Source organism: Tachypleus tridentatus, chromosome 12 (assembly GCF_004210375.1).
Source record: "Tachypleus tridentatus isolate NWPU-2018 chromosome 12, ASM421037v1, whole genome shotgun sequence".
Classification (NCBI taxonomy): domain Eukaryota; kingdom Metazoa; phylum Arthropoda; class Merostomata; order Xiphosura; family Limulidae; genus Tachypleus; species Tachypleus tridentatus.
The window spans coordinates 21,156,075-21,172,186 of record NC_134836.1 but is presented as its reverse complement, the minus strand read 5'-3'; the positions used below and the strand labels follow the sequence as shown (position 1 = coordinate 21,172,186).

The following is a 16,112-nucleotide window of genomic DNA, read 5'->3' as shown; positions in this document are numbered from 1 at the left end:
TCAACAGAATGACTTTTTGTAAGTAGGATCTTGATACCTATTGCAAGTACAGGATGTTTGGAAAGTCACTGTGCACTTGTATATTTATTAACAGACATGTTTCGATTTAGAATACAGGAAGTAAATATGAATGATAATTATAAACAATGTTGAAAGTGACCCCCGTTGGCATCAATACAGGCCTGGATCCTTTTTATTTTGTTTCTAAACACTGCTATCAGTTGCTGGCTTGAAATATTCTGAACAAAATATGATTACAAAACTGCACAGTGACGTTCCAAACACCCTGTAGAAAAGGAAAATATTTTCTAAAAAACTTTATTTGATAGGAGCTGTTGGGTTTGAACTGATTTGTTTGAAAAGTATCATGCAAGGAGCCATTCAAATCCATAATCAGAATTAACAGTTTAGAATTTTCTTTTAAATTGGAGCTTCTTTATGTTGTTGTAAGGAGTTTTAGGAGCTGACAGGTGTGGACATGCAGAGGTACATGAAAATTAGGCACTTTAAGAACATGACTATATATCTGACCCATAATAAAGCTCTGGAATTTGTAGACGGGTTTGAATCTGTGTTATGCAACTGAATAATATTAACTCTAAGTTGTTTGTATATTATACAAGGGACAGTCAGTCTTTTAGCATGGATGATGGGTGATAGAATGCAGAATGCTGCTGACTGGCAGAATTCCCTGTTGTCAGAACATTGAAATTGTGGATGACAACACATAGCCTTGAATACCTTTGTCATAAATACAAATACTAAAGAAAACATTAATAGTTGATCAACACAATGTACAAAGTGTTTTGTGAATTACACTGTTTCCCTTATGTTATAGCAATGTTGATTTCCTTCAGTTAAGAGTGATGAAACATAAAATCAACTTGTATTCTATTGATTTCAGATCCTAATCCATGCGAGACAAATAACGGAGAATGCAGCCACTTGTGTCTACTTTCACCTGGTGGTGGTCATACTTGTGCTTGTCCTGATCAGTTCATTCTGCTCAGTAATGGTAAAACTTGTATAGCCAACTGTACAAGTGGACAGCATCGCTGTAGTGGTGGTGATGATAGATGTATTTCTATTATCTGGCGTTGCGATGGTAAAAATGATTGTAGGGATGAATCTGATGAAAAGAATTGTCGTAAGTGTATTTGCAAGTGTCATGAACCTACTTGTATGTCTGTCTGTTACCAGTAAAATATTGTTTAAAATTGACGAGAGCTTGCTAAACACCATGTAAAATATTGTTTCAGATTGGAAAGATTGTATTAAAAGAACCTTGAATAAGTTTGTAGAAGGGAGAAATCTTAATGTTCATTATATTGAATTTTCTATTCTCATCAGGCTAACCAGAAAAGAATTTCCCTAAAAATCGTTTTTTACATAATCTGTATATCTCGTGTACCTTGTTTTGTATGTTCTTTCAAATTTTAGAATGTGCCTTGAGCGTTAATATGGAACTGTTCCACACAGTTTGATAGAAAGATAAACAAATCAGATTGGTTTTGTCAAAAATATTCCAATTACCTTTGAGGAAGTTGGATTTGAGCAAATAATTTTGGTTAACACTGCAGTATTCAGAAATTCATTTATCTGTGGTGATAAATTGTTTATTTATATTGTTTTAAATCAAGTTTTCTAGCTTACACCAAGTTGGTGCTCTTCAACTTGAATCAGTTGTTTCACTGAATCTAATTTCACTATGTAGGTTTGAAATTATTACTTAAATTATTGTATAAAAGCTGTTTAATCCTATTCAATATATTATGTAATAAAGTAAAAGCAATACAAGTCATTTTTTTTACTTCTGATTTAGACTTTAAGTTATATCTTAGGTTTTCTTACTGATGCTGTTGTGTAGTTTCTTTGTTTTCTATTTTAAAATCAGAGATCTTTAAGACATACTATTTCATGTTGTACATGCCACTATTTTTGTTTTGCAGCTCCATTCTTTTGTAAAGTAGGCCAGTTTCAGTGCCAAAATAATCAGACCTGTATTTCTCAGCTGCAAGTTTGTGATGGAAATAATGACTGTGGAGACAACTCTGATGAAAAATATTGCAGTGAGTGTACAAGTACAATTATGTTTAGTTTTTAATCATTTTCTGGTAGATTTATTTTTTTCACTAAAGTATTTACATTGTAAGCTTAAATTTGAGTTTAAGTAGCAAGATAGGCATTATGTTTTCAAATGTCTCAATGCTTGCATTCAATGCAAGGTAAAGTGTGTTTTCTACACTTCTACTATATGCATTGTTGAAAATTGTATCTGTGTTTTTATTAATAAATATACTGAATACTTTTACACAAAGAAACTTCACAATTTTCAACAGACCTTCCCTGTGGGGAACACAGCATCAAGTGTAACAATACTGGCCGTTGTGTTCCTCAGTCTTGGCAGTGTGATGGAGATGATGACTGTTCAGATGGATCAGATGAAGATCCTGCTGTGTGTCGTAAGTGTATAAATTCTTGGTCAGAGCAGCTCTTACTATGTGGTTTTACTGTTAAACAGAATGAAAGTAATTGTTTTTTGGGGGAAAATATTATTTGTATATAATTATATTTATTATGTGTACATAGTAAAAAGAAAATTAATGTAGTACTAGTATTTAAATTACGTTTTTGTTTGTAACTTTATTGTAAAATTAGTGTTTCTGTAGTTTCTAAGTTTACCTTTGAATCATATATTGTGTTACAACACCACCAAAGAAACAGTTTGATGAAAAATCACAATAATACTAAGAAATGTTAGTAAAATTAGTTTAAAAGAAAAACGTGCTTATTATGTTAAATATTTGCAGTTGTCTTAACATTTGTTTTTTAAATTACCCATTGTAAATATTACAGTATGGGTAGTAGGATAATATTTCATGGAGTGTTGGTCCATTAAAATTTAGTGGTTACAGCAACTGTTGTATTTGGGTAACTTTGAATGTAAACAAGAAATTTAGTGTGTTGTGGAAATGTGTTAGTTTTAAAATAAGTCTTTATATTTGATCAAGAATACTTTAATACAATTTCATCTAATGGGATAATCCAAACTGAAATATCCTATTGTATATTTCAGTTTATACTGTATATTGCTAAATGTATGAAAACTTTTTTCTTCTCAGATCACCAAGAGTGCGACCCCGAAACACAATATCATTGTAAAAATGGGAAATGTATTCCCAAGCTGTGGTATTGTGATTTTGATGATGACTGTGGTGACGATTCTGATGAGCCAGCTCATTTATGCCGTAAGTTTTTGTGAAATATTAAGACTGTTTTTTACTTAATAAGTGTGAAAAGATTTATTCATTTTAATCTGATTGTTCACCAATCTATTATGTTGGTTATGGGGAAGATATATCAACACTTTAGCTTGGCTATAGTATGTTAAGAAAGCAAAATATAAAAATTACAAAAATCAACTTCATCAACCAACATCATAGTTTCTAGAGGTCTCTATTGCTCGATTGGAAAAACCTTTCCTTTTGTAATTTGTAGGAAACCGTAATTGTACACAAGGCTGGCAGAAGTGTCCAACTCGCAGTAACTATCGATGCATTCCTACATGGCTTTTCTGTGATGGAAAAGATGATTGTCGAGATAATTCAGATGAGACAAACACTGAATATTGTCCTAAGTGTCATGAAACTGGCGACTTTGAGTGTAAGAACCAGAAATGCATTCCCTTGAGGTGGCGCTGTGATTTCGAAGATGACTGTGGAGATAAATCAGATGAGGATGAAACCATGTGTGGTTAGTTAGAGATATTGTACCTTTACAGAAAGAGAAAAACCTGTTTTATAAGTGCTAATTTTCTTTATTGCAACTAAGTTTTTAAGCTTTTCTAATTTGTGGTATAGAAAACCAAAAAAACCTTCCATGTGATGAAGCCTGGTTATGATAATAATGAGATTAAATATAGAGTAGGGAAAAACATTATTTTAATTTACAGTATACTATATATTTTAAAATCTGTAGATGTAACAATTATTAAAACATTCAGAATGTATTTGTGGTAATTTAAAAAAAAGTTTGGTTGCTTATTTTTGTTTTACTTTTAGAAAACCTTTATAGAGATTGTTCAGAAAGTGAATTTCAGTGTGACAGCAAGAAATGCATTCCTTCGAGCTGGCGCTGTGATCATGATGATGACTGTGATGATGGAAGTGATGAAAAAGGTTGTCTGAATTATCAGTGTAAGGTGAGATTATACCATGGCTACTGAAATCATAATACTTTTATTGGTCTTTATGAAAGTTAAAATATATTTCAGTGACTTTGGGACTACACGGAATAGTTCAGTAACAATATTTAATAAAGTAGGATGAAACTGTGTGCTAAGTAGTTACCAATTTGGTTTGAGAATTTATTTTCTGAAAGTACTGTTGTTGGAGTATCTTGTGACTGTTGAGACATCTAAGTAATACACATTGTTATATAGTGGTATACAGTCTTGATCAGTTTTAAATAACTTCATCTCTGATCAGTAAAAGTAGGCTGTATCATAATATCATAGTTGAAAAGTTTATTCTTGAGTATTAAAGATAAATTAGTATATTTCTGGAAAATAAACGCAATGAGTATGGCAAAATTTTTTCCTCTTGGAGTAGTATTTTACTAAATAAATATAATTATAAAGTTAATAATTTAGTACTTCATGAATAGCTAGTGGTAATTGTATTTTGAAGAATTGATTTTATATGATTTAGAAATAAACTTACTCAGTGTTCTTAAATTTTAGATTCTTTTGCTACTACTTTATCTCTTTAAGCAGGTTAACATGCAATACACTGTCAGTGGCCATTTTGTATCCAATTGTACCACACTCTGTGACGTATTTTCATTATAATTGCTGTTTGATTCTTTCGTTCAACTTGCTCATGTAAAAAAAAATCAGAGTTGTTTTACTGTGTTTCCTAATAATTATATCAGTTGTTTCATCTTTTTCTCAAGTGTAACTCTTCAGTTATTTTTTTTATTACTTTCACTATTTTATCTGTTTTTGTATGCTAAGTATACAGAATTGGAAATTTATAAATTTATTTTCTGGTTGTAAATGTGTTTTTATTTTGCAAATACTTTTATTGCCATGACCTTTAGCTGGTCATTTTGAAGGCCTTATTACTACTTTTGTTTTATGTGTTTTTCTTTGCATATTTAATTGGATGTTATTTCAAATTTATTGTCTGCTTTGTTTTTAGTACTTTTTCTTTGCACAGTAGTATTTTATCTACCTCAGACATTATTGTTTCTGGGCTGTATATATTTTGTTTTTACTTTTGAATCACATTTCCATGTTCTTTAAAAAAATATTGAATGAGCTTGAGAGGAATAGACAATCTAAGAAAAAGAGGTTGGGGGGGGGCATCCAGTAATCAGTAAATATCAAAGTGAATCTACACTTAAAACTGTTGTAAATGTTACTATAGCAACAGAAGCTGAATAAGTATATCTTCTTAAGAAGTTTATTTACATTTTTTTTTTCCTATGTTAGGAAAACCAGTTTAAATGCCAGAGTGGTCACTGCATTGATTCCAAGCTTTTGTGTGATGGGAGAAAAGATTGCCACGACATATCAGATGAACAGAACTGTCCAACTAGATACCCTGCAGGTCGATATTGTCAAGATATCTACTTTGAATGTAACAATACTGTAAGTATTTTCATTTCCTCAGATGTTGTAGTACTTTAGGCACATTTTTTTTTATTACTTGTTCTTTTGTAAGCGTGTAGAAACAAAGTTTTCACATTAGATGGACCATGTTTACTGAATCTGTGTGTGAATGACCTTCATATCCAGAATATTATAACAAATTACAGGCATAAAGTTTGCATTGGTTATTCATGGGGAAAAAAAAAGATTACAATTGTACTATTAAGTTACAGTGAAAGGGGGAAAAAAAATGTTTCTGAAATCTGAATAATTATTCTATGAATGCATGAAAAAAAGAACTTTGGTATTTCAAGTCTTATAGCAGCTGTTATTACAGGTATGTTTACAATTTGACTTTGTCTGTGATGGTGAGGATGATTGTGGAGATTCATCAGATGAAAAGGAGGACATATGCAGTAAGTGCCATTTTAATTTGTTCTCAAGAGAATTAACAATTCAGATATCATCTGAGTTTAACAAATTCAAGAGATTAGGAAATGGTGAATAACATCATTTCTGCAAGTGTTAGAGAGAAACTCATTTACAGCACAGAATTTAATGCATATACATTGTCCAATTTAAATATATGTTGGTGGGCTGAGGATTCTTCTACAGTAGGTTCTATGATTTATTGGTAAATATCAACAATAAAAGGACAGAACACAACTTGCTTTAAAATAACGTATTCAAAACAAGTCAAACTTGTGTTAAAAATATAACAAATGATGCACACACACACATGCACTTTAGAATCCAATTCACTCTACTCTTTTTTATAGTATCAGTGAATAATTCACTTATGCTACCTTGAATTGTATCCTGAACTTCAAATAATTCTCATTTTTATGAAAATCTACACAAACAGGTTCAATTACTTTATAATACCCTTTGATGAAACATTATTTCCCTTATCTCTAATAAATTGTGAGCACTCAATATAAAATGTTGCTCACCATGGCTAATCACTCATGCCAGTTAACTTCATGTTTTTTTTTTTCTCAAACAAATTTTCTTACTGAATTGCACTTGATTTTTTTCTTCAGTTTTACTGAGGTCTTGTACTTTCTCTAAATTGAGATGCAGTTGCTTAACATACTCTGTTAAGGTAACAAGAAAAATACTGAAGATTATAGTAATGCAACATCAACAATTTGTAAAGCCTACACAACACAACATACAACTAGTACAAAGTTACATGATGAAATCTGTCACAGCTAACACTTAAGACAACCAATCTTTAATACTCCTGTTGTGAAAACTAAATAGTCATTAAATGTTAACTTACAAAATAAATAACACACTGAACGTACTAACATACCTGAACTTTTCAAACACACAAAGATGTTACCATAGTTTGTGTTTCCGTATAGGAAATGAAAATGTATTGTTAATATAAAAGCACTCTACAAGTTTTTGTAACATAACTGCATTAACGTAAATATTAAAATGCATGATTGTCTCTCGTGTTTTGTTTACTTAATCTTAAAGGAACAGTGCTAATATAAAACACATTTGATTACATTAGAAGACTATAATTGAAATTTACTGAATTGAGGGGGTAGTATTAACATAAAAAAGTTGTTTTTGTTGTTTATTTGTCAAATTTCTAGTTGTTTTTGACTTGTTAACTTTTTGTAACATAACTGCATTAATGTAAATATTAAAATACATGATTGTCTCTCGTGTTTTTTTTTGTACTTAATCTTAAAGGAACAGTGCTAATATAAAACACATTTGATTACATTAGAAGACTATAATTGAAATTTACTGAATTGAGAGGGGTAGTATTAACATAAAGTTGTTTTTGTTGTTTATTTGTCAAATTTCTAGTTGTTTTTGACTTGTTAACTTCTAAAAAACTATATTTTTGTTATTGCTGCACAAATAATCTTAATTGTAATATATTTAAGTGTAGTTTTGTTTGTATAAGTTTTTTTTTATCTTGAATAATAATTGCATAACAAATGCTAGGAAATCTGCTCTCACCATGGCTTCAGTCTCTGGGTCCCCTTTACATTGGTACTTTGAGACTGTCTTACAACTTGAACCATAGAGGGTCAATATCCAAGAAAATAATTCTATGTCCTAATCATTATAATAGCTTTTTTTTCATTTGTTGTTGTTACTTGATTATAGCTAAGATAATTGGAAATAACAGTGCGATATTTAGTTATAGGCTAGAGAGGGCTCAGCCTTATGGCTCATTGGTAATTTTATTTTATGTAAAATTACATGGGATTTAGGGCCTACACAAATTTAGCTCCTAGACCAACACAACATTGTTTTTATGGTGCTTTAAGAAAAGCAAAATCTGTAATTTCAATTTTTGAAACTAAGAACATTTGAAAAAATAATTGTTTTTGTGCATATTAAGTTATAAAGAAGTTTGAGGAAATTGTGTCATTAAGATGTTAAATGTACAATAGCAGCTCATTTTCACTTTTCTTATATATGACAGAATCGATTTATGGAAAATCTTGTCGAGAATACTAGTAACTATATGGAATCTTTACATTTGTGTATTTCCAGGAGATTACAAGTGTGACACAAGCAGACAGTTTCAGTGTGGGAACCATCGCTGCATTCCAAGGTGGAAATTATGTAATGGGGATGACGATTGTGGTGATGGTTCAGATGAAAACAATCACACTTTGTGTCACAGTCCACCTGTTAAATGTGACAATACAGAGTTCAAGTGCTTGACCCAGAAATGTATCCCCCGTTCCAAAGTATGTGATCACAAAGATGACTGTGGGGATATGTCTGATGAAAATGGATGTCGTAAGTATTTTTGTTGCTTAGATGAACAAGTTATCATTGGGTTTTTAAATAATGTTCCAAATTTAAACAACCAAGTGCTCATTCTGTATCATCTAAAAGCTGGAATTAATTCTTTAATTAGTAACCACACATTCATTGTTTGAGGGTTGAATTCTTATATCTTTGGGTACATCTATAATATAAAGTATAATCTAGACATTTAGTTAATTAACTGGGAGTTTGTTACCCTTAATGTTTATCTTGCTTCAAAGGTACTACCACCTCTTTGAACCATCTAAGCAAGGAGAATAGTACTTATCAAACAAGACCAGGAATACAAGATTAATAATTATTTCACACTTTCCTAATTCAGTGACTCCTTGTTGTGGGCAGTTAGTTTAGTACTGTAAATAGAAGTAATAATAAGAAAACCTCCAGCATGGGAAAGCAAGTTAACTAACATTGTTTGTTTTTAAAAAAATTGTGTTCATAATTGCTATAGCTTATTTTCGTTTACGTATGCAGAGTGTGAAGTAAATACGTAATAAAAACAATGTTGCAGTTATTATTTGTGTATACATACTGCAGAAGCATAAGAATTTAAAATTTTATATTCTATATGGTCAGTCAAGTATTTTTAAGTGGTTTAAAGTTTTGCCAATATAAATGTCATTGCAGTTACAGTGAAGTTGTTAATAGACAAATCACTAATGCAGAAATACAGAATGAAGGTTTGAAACTTATTGTGAATTTAAAATGATAAATTTGAAATGAATACATAACCTAATACGTGAATAGATATAATAGATTAGTTTATGAAGTTGTGTTCTTTTGAGAATTCCTTGTTTGTGTAAGAAAGGAAGGGGAAGAATTCATGAAATGATTAATCTGCAGGATTTCTAGTAAGCTTAGTTTTATTTGTAAAAAGGTAATGTTAAATTGAATGGAGAAATAGCTGGAACAGATGCAAGTTCTGTTTAGGAGACAGTAAAATATAATGCTTTAAAATGATATAAAGCTGTCAATGAGGCCAATAGATGTTTTATTTTGACATTAAATTGTGTAGTTGGTTAACTTGGGTATCAATAAAGGCTAATTTATTTTTACCTTCATCATAATAATGAATTGTATGTGAGGGTGTTAACAGTTTAAGTTTTAGCAATGTATGTTATACATGTTAATATTTTTTTAAGATAAGGTTAAAGTCATGTTGTTGTTTTATAAATATATTTTAGACACAGGTACTTGCGACACAGTAACCCATGGTGGCTGCAAACATAACTGTACAGCTCTGGAAAAAGGAGGATATATTTGTGTGTGTCCTAAAGGATATAAAGTTATGGAAAGTAATCCCAAACAATGTGAAGGTAAGTAGTCCCAAATATTAAACCAGTTACCTTCAAACAATGTCAAGGTAGTTAAGGGATCTCACATGCTTTGTGTGTGGCAGCTCAAGGATTTAATCTCATCTATACAAGTTTATAAGCACACATTCTCTTCTCTCATACCCACAGATCTATGTGTGTGTGTGTGTCATAAAGTTTTAAATATGTTGAACATATATTTTTAATTATGTGAAATGTGAGGGTAAGTTGAAGTAGAAGAGAAATATGATCATAACTAACTTTAACTATGAACTAGAAGAAAAATATGATTATAACTAAGTTGAACAAACTGGTATTTTAATTTTTTCTAACCCTATTGCAATAGGCTCTGTATAATGTACACAAGTTCATACCTATGTGCACATTCTCACACTAAGTACTTACCCTATAACCTTTGATACAGAATGTGTACCTTCACAAAATTTAGCATACTAGTAAAGATTACAAGATGTTGGTACACAAATATATTGAGTCTGTTTGATTACTAGTGATTTCATGTTATGATTAAAAACTTATTCATTTCAAAAACCTCAAATGTTATTTGTGTAACTCTAAAACCTCCTAAATACATTACAAACATTTCTTTTCAGTAAGACTTTATATTTCTTATTTTTTATTTCCTGTGTGAGTTGTGTTAACTTGACTGACCACGTAACCATCATTTAAAAAAAAAGACTAATATGTAGTTATTCTAGCATGAAAAGTTTAAGTAGGTTAAGTCTCATAACGATATATGTATTGACCTTCTAGTTATGCCTAGCTAACACGACATAACTTGCATTGATCTGGGGCTTGTGCACTCATGTTACAGTATCCAGTAATATAAAACTGACCTGGTCTTGACTGTTTTAGGGGGCTAGTATTTTGTATTATGCATTAAAATTTAAAATATTATACACTATATATATAGGTGATTACTATTTAGAAATAAGTTATTAAACTTATTTTTCTTAAAATACAGAACAATAAATAGACATAAAGCAAACAGTTGTATCTTCTAGCTGTGACCTTTGAACTTGGTTGCTGCTGGATACTGGTTGTTAAGCCTTTTTAAATTTTGCATGTAGAGGATATCTAACAGAATTTTTTTAGGATTTATATATACAGTTGAATAACCAAAAAAATTATAACTATACTGATGTCATAATTCCACTATAATTTATTAAGCTTAATAACTAAGCTGTGTTTAAGTCTAAAAGTATGAAACTTTGAGCAGACTAAAATTTGATCGAAAGAATGTGGTAGCCTTTTCACAAATTAAAGTGGCTGAGAAAACCACTTAGGGGACATTTTGAGCTGTTGATTTGTTATTCATGTCGTATATTGTAGTAAGATTATATAAGTCTGTTTCTAAAAGTAGAAACAGGGGAATGGGGTCACTGTGTTTGATTCAGTGCATAGGCCATGTCTTAACAAAATAAAAAGATACAAGGCTCTTGAGTTCCTAATTTGTATGAAACTATAGACTTAAACATAAGTTACCCATATTGACAAGCTAGAATATGTGAGTCACGAGATATGTTGTATGTAGTACTGGATGAAATTAGATGTTTGTGATGTGAAAATACTAAACTCTTTATTTAGATGGTTTGTTTTAATATTTACTTTTAAATTAAGAAATTAACTTGTATATAACATTAAAGTTTAAATTATTTATAATTTGATTCCAAACATAAATTCGTAAAATAGTAGTTCCATACATTTTTGAATGCAGGTCAACAAATGTGATGACATGGCCTTTGGCCCCTGATCTGTTGCGATACAATTAATAAATTGCATTATTTAGGCATTATCAGCATTTTCATTGCTTGCAGTGCTTGTTTTCTCTTTAATATCACTAATAATGATGCATGTTTTAACACTTGAGTTTGATTTTAAAAGCTTCAGAATGATCATGTCTTTAAGTCTTATGAAATTTAAAAAAATTAGACTAATTATAACCTTTATTTTTTAAATTATTATTTAAAATGTTTTTTTCTCTCTCTAGATATTGATGAATGTGCAAAGTTTGGTCACAACTGCTCCCAGATATGCATAAACTACAATGGAACTTACAGCTGTTCCTGTAAGAAGGGTTTTAAGGCATATCTAGGTGGATGTGTAACTGGAGGTGGTATTACTTGATTCAACTTCCACGTAACATGATACTAAGCTATAGCATATGTTAAATATACTTTATGTATAATAGAATATTAAATTTTTGTTGTTTTTATTAATGACAATAATTAAAAGTTGATACATTTCTGACATTAAATTAAAATAATTACAGTAAAACAATGTTACACATTCTTAGTATCTGGTAAGTAATAGTGTAGATTTGTTAAAATGTTTATACTGTTTGGATGACTGATTTTCTTTATTTGCTTTTTTGTTGTTTGTTTTATTATGGTTTGTGGGATGAGAAATGATGGTTGAGGATGTACCAAAAGTTTAACCCCCTTATGTCATGCAATCAGAAAGCTATATTCATTTCTACCTGATCCATAAAAGGGATGCTTTTCATAAAATTGAGCAGTGATTGTAGTGTTTGTGCTCATTATACTTGGAACATGTTTCTTCATATGTTGTGAATTTATTTTTTTCAAAAATTGATTTACTTGGTAATCACAAAAGAAATTTTCTTTGTTACATTTCATTGTATGTATAATTTTTACTAATTCTGCTTTGTGTGTGTAAATGTTTTGGTTTAGATCCTCCAGCTGTTGTAATGATAGCTAGTGGTTCAGAAATTCGTATGTTGGATGAAAAAAAATGGGAGACAATCTTCCTTGATCCAAGAAGAGAGTCAGATTTTTGCTATTGACTATGATCCAATACATAGTAAGCCTATACTTCCTCTTAAGCTGATCAAGTGGGGTTGTCTAAGAATTCATAATTACTGCAATTTATGAGATTAATCCTCAACATCACTTGAAGATGTAAACTGGGTTGCAGTATGGGAAATTAAAAATATTAATTATTATATATGACATTAAACTGTTATATGTTTGAACCAGTATATAGTAACAATGCTAGTCAACAACAATTGATTTAATGTAAATCAAATTAAGGTATCATCTGTATTTGGTGTAGTGTATGTTGCTGTTAAGATACCTTATTAAAGCTTTAAATAATAATTAATTTGATTAAAAGCTTGTATATATTGGTAAGGTGCAATTTAAATTTTTTGTCAAGTATTCATCAGTTCAGTCCATTATTGTTCATTTATAATGTTGTTAAATTTAAGGATGTAATTTTTTCCCTCTCTCCTTTATAGCTATTGTGTACTGGACTGATACTTCTGATAAAACTATTAAAAGGTCATTCATTCCTAATCCAACTGATCCCAATGACGGAACTGGTTATCCACAGAATCTAGAAGTAAAAGGTCTTGCAAAGCCTAGTGCTGTGGCTGTGGACTGGACTTCAGGGTAATAGTAAAGTTTAATTTTTAAATGTTTGAGATATAATAAAATTTCACTTGGTGTTTTACTGATGAAACAAAACAGACAGTTGTTTAGTTTATCTGAATCAGAATATGCTCTTTCTAAAACTTGTCTAATAGCACTGTCAAACAAAATGTTACTCAGTTCTTGAAAGATAGTTTTGGATGAGTGCTTCAGTGGGTTGAACACATAGCAGTATCTTAGGAAAGCAAGAAGATAAATGCATAAATTAGAAATCAGAGGCTTATTATGGTGCAGGTTGGGAATTTAATTATTTCCTTTTGAAAATGAGAAACTTAATAAACTTGGCATCAAACAGTTTATAATTTAAGATACATTGATAATAAAGTGGTTTAATTAACTTTTAAATATAACATCAGGGTGGTAATCTTTGAAAACAGGGCTGTAAATCTTTTAAAAGTTTTTTTTGTTTGTTTCTTTGGTGCATTTATTTAGATTTATCATTAAATAAAACAATGACAGACAAAGCATGCATTGGCTTAGCACTCACACTTTGTGGTTTCAGTATTGTTACCTGAAATGCAGTCTCATTGACATAATCATGAGGGTACCTTTCATGAAGAACACTTGATTGCACTCAGCACATGATAAATAGTTCATTAGAGAGCACAGTTACCTGGCAAAGGAAGTGTCAAGCAAATATTTGAGTACTGGCTAAGATAAATGTATTTCGGTACTGGTATACTAAGAGGTTGCTTTGGAGAACTATTGAATTAATATTTAAACTTTAAATATAAAAACTGTTGTTATTTTTGTTGTAATCAAACCTCTACCACAGTTATGAAAGTGCTCATCAGTCTTATGTGTTTAGTGCCATGAAGCCCTTTTGATGAGGAAATATGTCTTTTACCATTAAAAAACAAATCAGATTTTTATTCAGCTTTTAAACATCCAGTTTGATCACAAAATCTTAATATTCAGTATACATGCTTTGTCTCTGTACACAGTACAGCATTTTTTTTTAGTAAGTCTGTAGCCCCATAGCAGTTAGGTTATTTAAAAAAAAGAAACGAAAATCGTAATTGGGTTGTGGATGGTTAGTGAGTTGTATGTGATATTTCTTATTGTTATTAAAAATCTCTTATCATTGAACTTCTTGAATCTTCAGATTTTTCTGAAGGTGTAAAATGCTGGATAATACACTAGTGTACAGCCAACATCTTCATAAAATATCTTTAAACCTTAATGAATGATCAAATATGTACGATGTATTTTTCTACTGTAACAAACTGTTTCCTGATTTTTATTGGAAGCACACATGGTAGGAAGTCTAGGAGAAATTATCATTTGTGAATCTCACATAAACTGTCTGTCTGGTTTGTAGACCCTTACAAGGTTTTGATATGTTTCTCAGCATCTTCCAGTATCTAAACATGATGTTTTTTGGTTTTTTCATTGATACTAAAATTGATTTTATGTCTTGTGTACCATATTTTTCTGTACAAATTCATAGCATTGCATATCCATCTTCATGACTGTTAACTTTATCATGGAAGGAGGGGGAAACAAAAACATTTTTTTTTTTTTTTTTCACATGTGTAATAATTATAATTTATTTTAATAAATCCATTCCTGACTTTGGTCTCAGAGTGTTACAAGTACATTGTACATTTTTAATTCTCTTATGTTGATGACAGAAATTGTTACAAAAATATTATACATTAAACTTTAACTTCCTCACAATTTCAGTAACCTTTACTGGATGGATACAGATTTGTCTGGAAATCACCCTCATGGAAGGATCTTTACCAGTTTGTTAGATGGACGATATAGGTTGGCCATCATCTCTACAGGTTTAGAACACCCAGATTCATTAGCATTGGACCCTGAACTTGGGTATGATTCCTTTCCTGATTTGGTGTTTATGATTACCTCTGTAAGTCTGCTATTTTGTTTTAATATAAAAAATATTTCATACAAACAGTAAAATTATAATACAGAATTATGGCATATATTTATTTCTACATGTAATAGATGAATGTAGATGTCTGGCAGTAAACATGCAATAATTTCAATGTATTAAAAGCTATTCTATGTAATTTTTTTATTTTCTTAAAAAAATGTCTGCATCTACTGTTTTTCTAATCATTTTATACAGGGTGTTTGGAAAGTCACTGTGCAGTTTTGAAAGCAGCAATAACAGCATTTATTTGGTCAATTTCAAGCCAGCAACTGATAGCGGTGTTTAGAAACAAAATAAAAAGGATCCAAGCCTGTACTTTTACCAACGGGGGTCACTTTCAACATTGTTTATAATTGTCATTCATATTTACCCCCTGTATTCTATATTGAAACATGTCTGTTAATAAATATACAAATGCACAGTGACTTTCCAAACACCCTGTATAACTGCTATTTACCATACATTATTGTCTACAAATGGTTCAGGGCAGGTTTTAAAACTGTCCATTTTCTTGTTGGATTTTCATCATTTATGATTATGCTAGTGGAGTTTGATTAAGTTTTGGAATTTGTTTTCATAAAACAGTTTTGTTCTTCTCTTGTTCTTGACAGTTGTTTTCTATTCTAGTAAGCTCTTTTGGACTGATGCTGGGTCTTCACCTAAGATTGAGTCAGCATGGATGGATGGCTCTAAACGAAAGATGCTGGTGAATGACAAACTAGGATACCCTAGTGGGATAACAATAGACTATGAAGGAGGTCATCGACTATACTGGTGTGACTCAAAGCTAAATGCTATTGAGTCTATGAAAGTTGATGGAAGTGACAGGGTGACTGTGATTAGTGGAGGTATAAAAAGTAACATTTCTCTATTATTGAACTGTTTAAAATGTTCTCCAGATGTTTTTCATTTCTATAATTACAGTGGTGTGTTTTAATGAATTTGTAGTTAGAACAAGATATAAC

The 16,112-nt window shown here is 30.6% G+C and overlaps 1 protein-coding gene across 1 annotated transcript in view; it reads left to right on the top strand.

Annotated features, from left to right (window-relative positions):
• Positions 1-16,112, top strand: part of LOC143235124 (low-density lipoprotein receptor-related protein 2-like) — a 167,841-nt gene that overhangs the window by 142,169 nt on the left and 9,560 nt on the right. Inside the window, 16 exon segments of the mRNA XM_076472960.1 lie at positions 905-1,147; positions 1,950-2,069; positions 2,340-2,462; positions 3,123-3,248; positions 3,499-3,753; positions 4,062-4,201; positions 5,495-5,653; positions 5,991-6,069; positions 8,183-8,434; positions 9,649-9,780; positions 11,786-11,908; positions 12,489-12,541; positions 12,543-12,618; positions 13,055-13,208; positions 14,934-15,080; positions 15,775-15,995. Coding sequence (XP_076329075.1) covers positions 905-1,147; positions 1,950-2,069; positions 2,340-2,462; positions 3,123-3,248; positions 3,499-3,753; positions 4,062-4,201; positions 5,495-5,653; positions 5,991-6,069; positions 8,183-8,434; positions 9,649-9,780; positions 11,786-11,908; positions 12,489-12,541; positions 12,543-12,618; positions 13,055-13,208; positions 14,934-15,080; positions 15,775-15,995 — 2,403 coding nt within the window.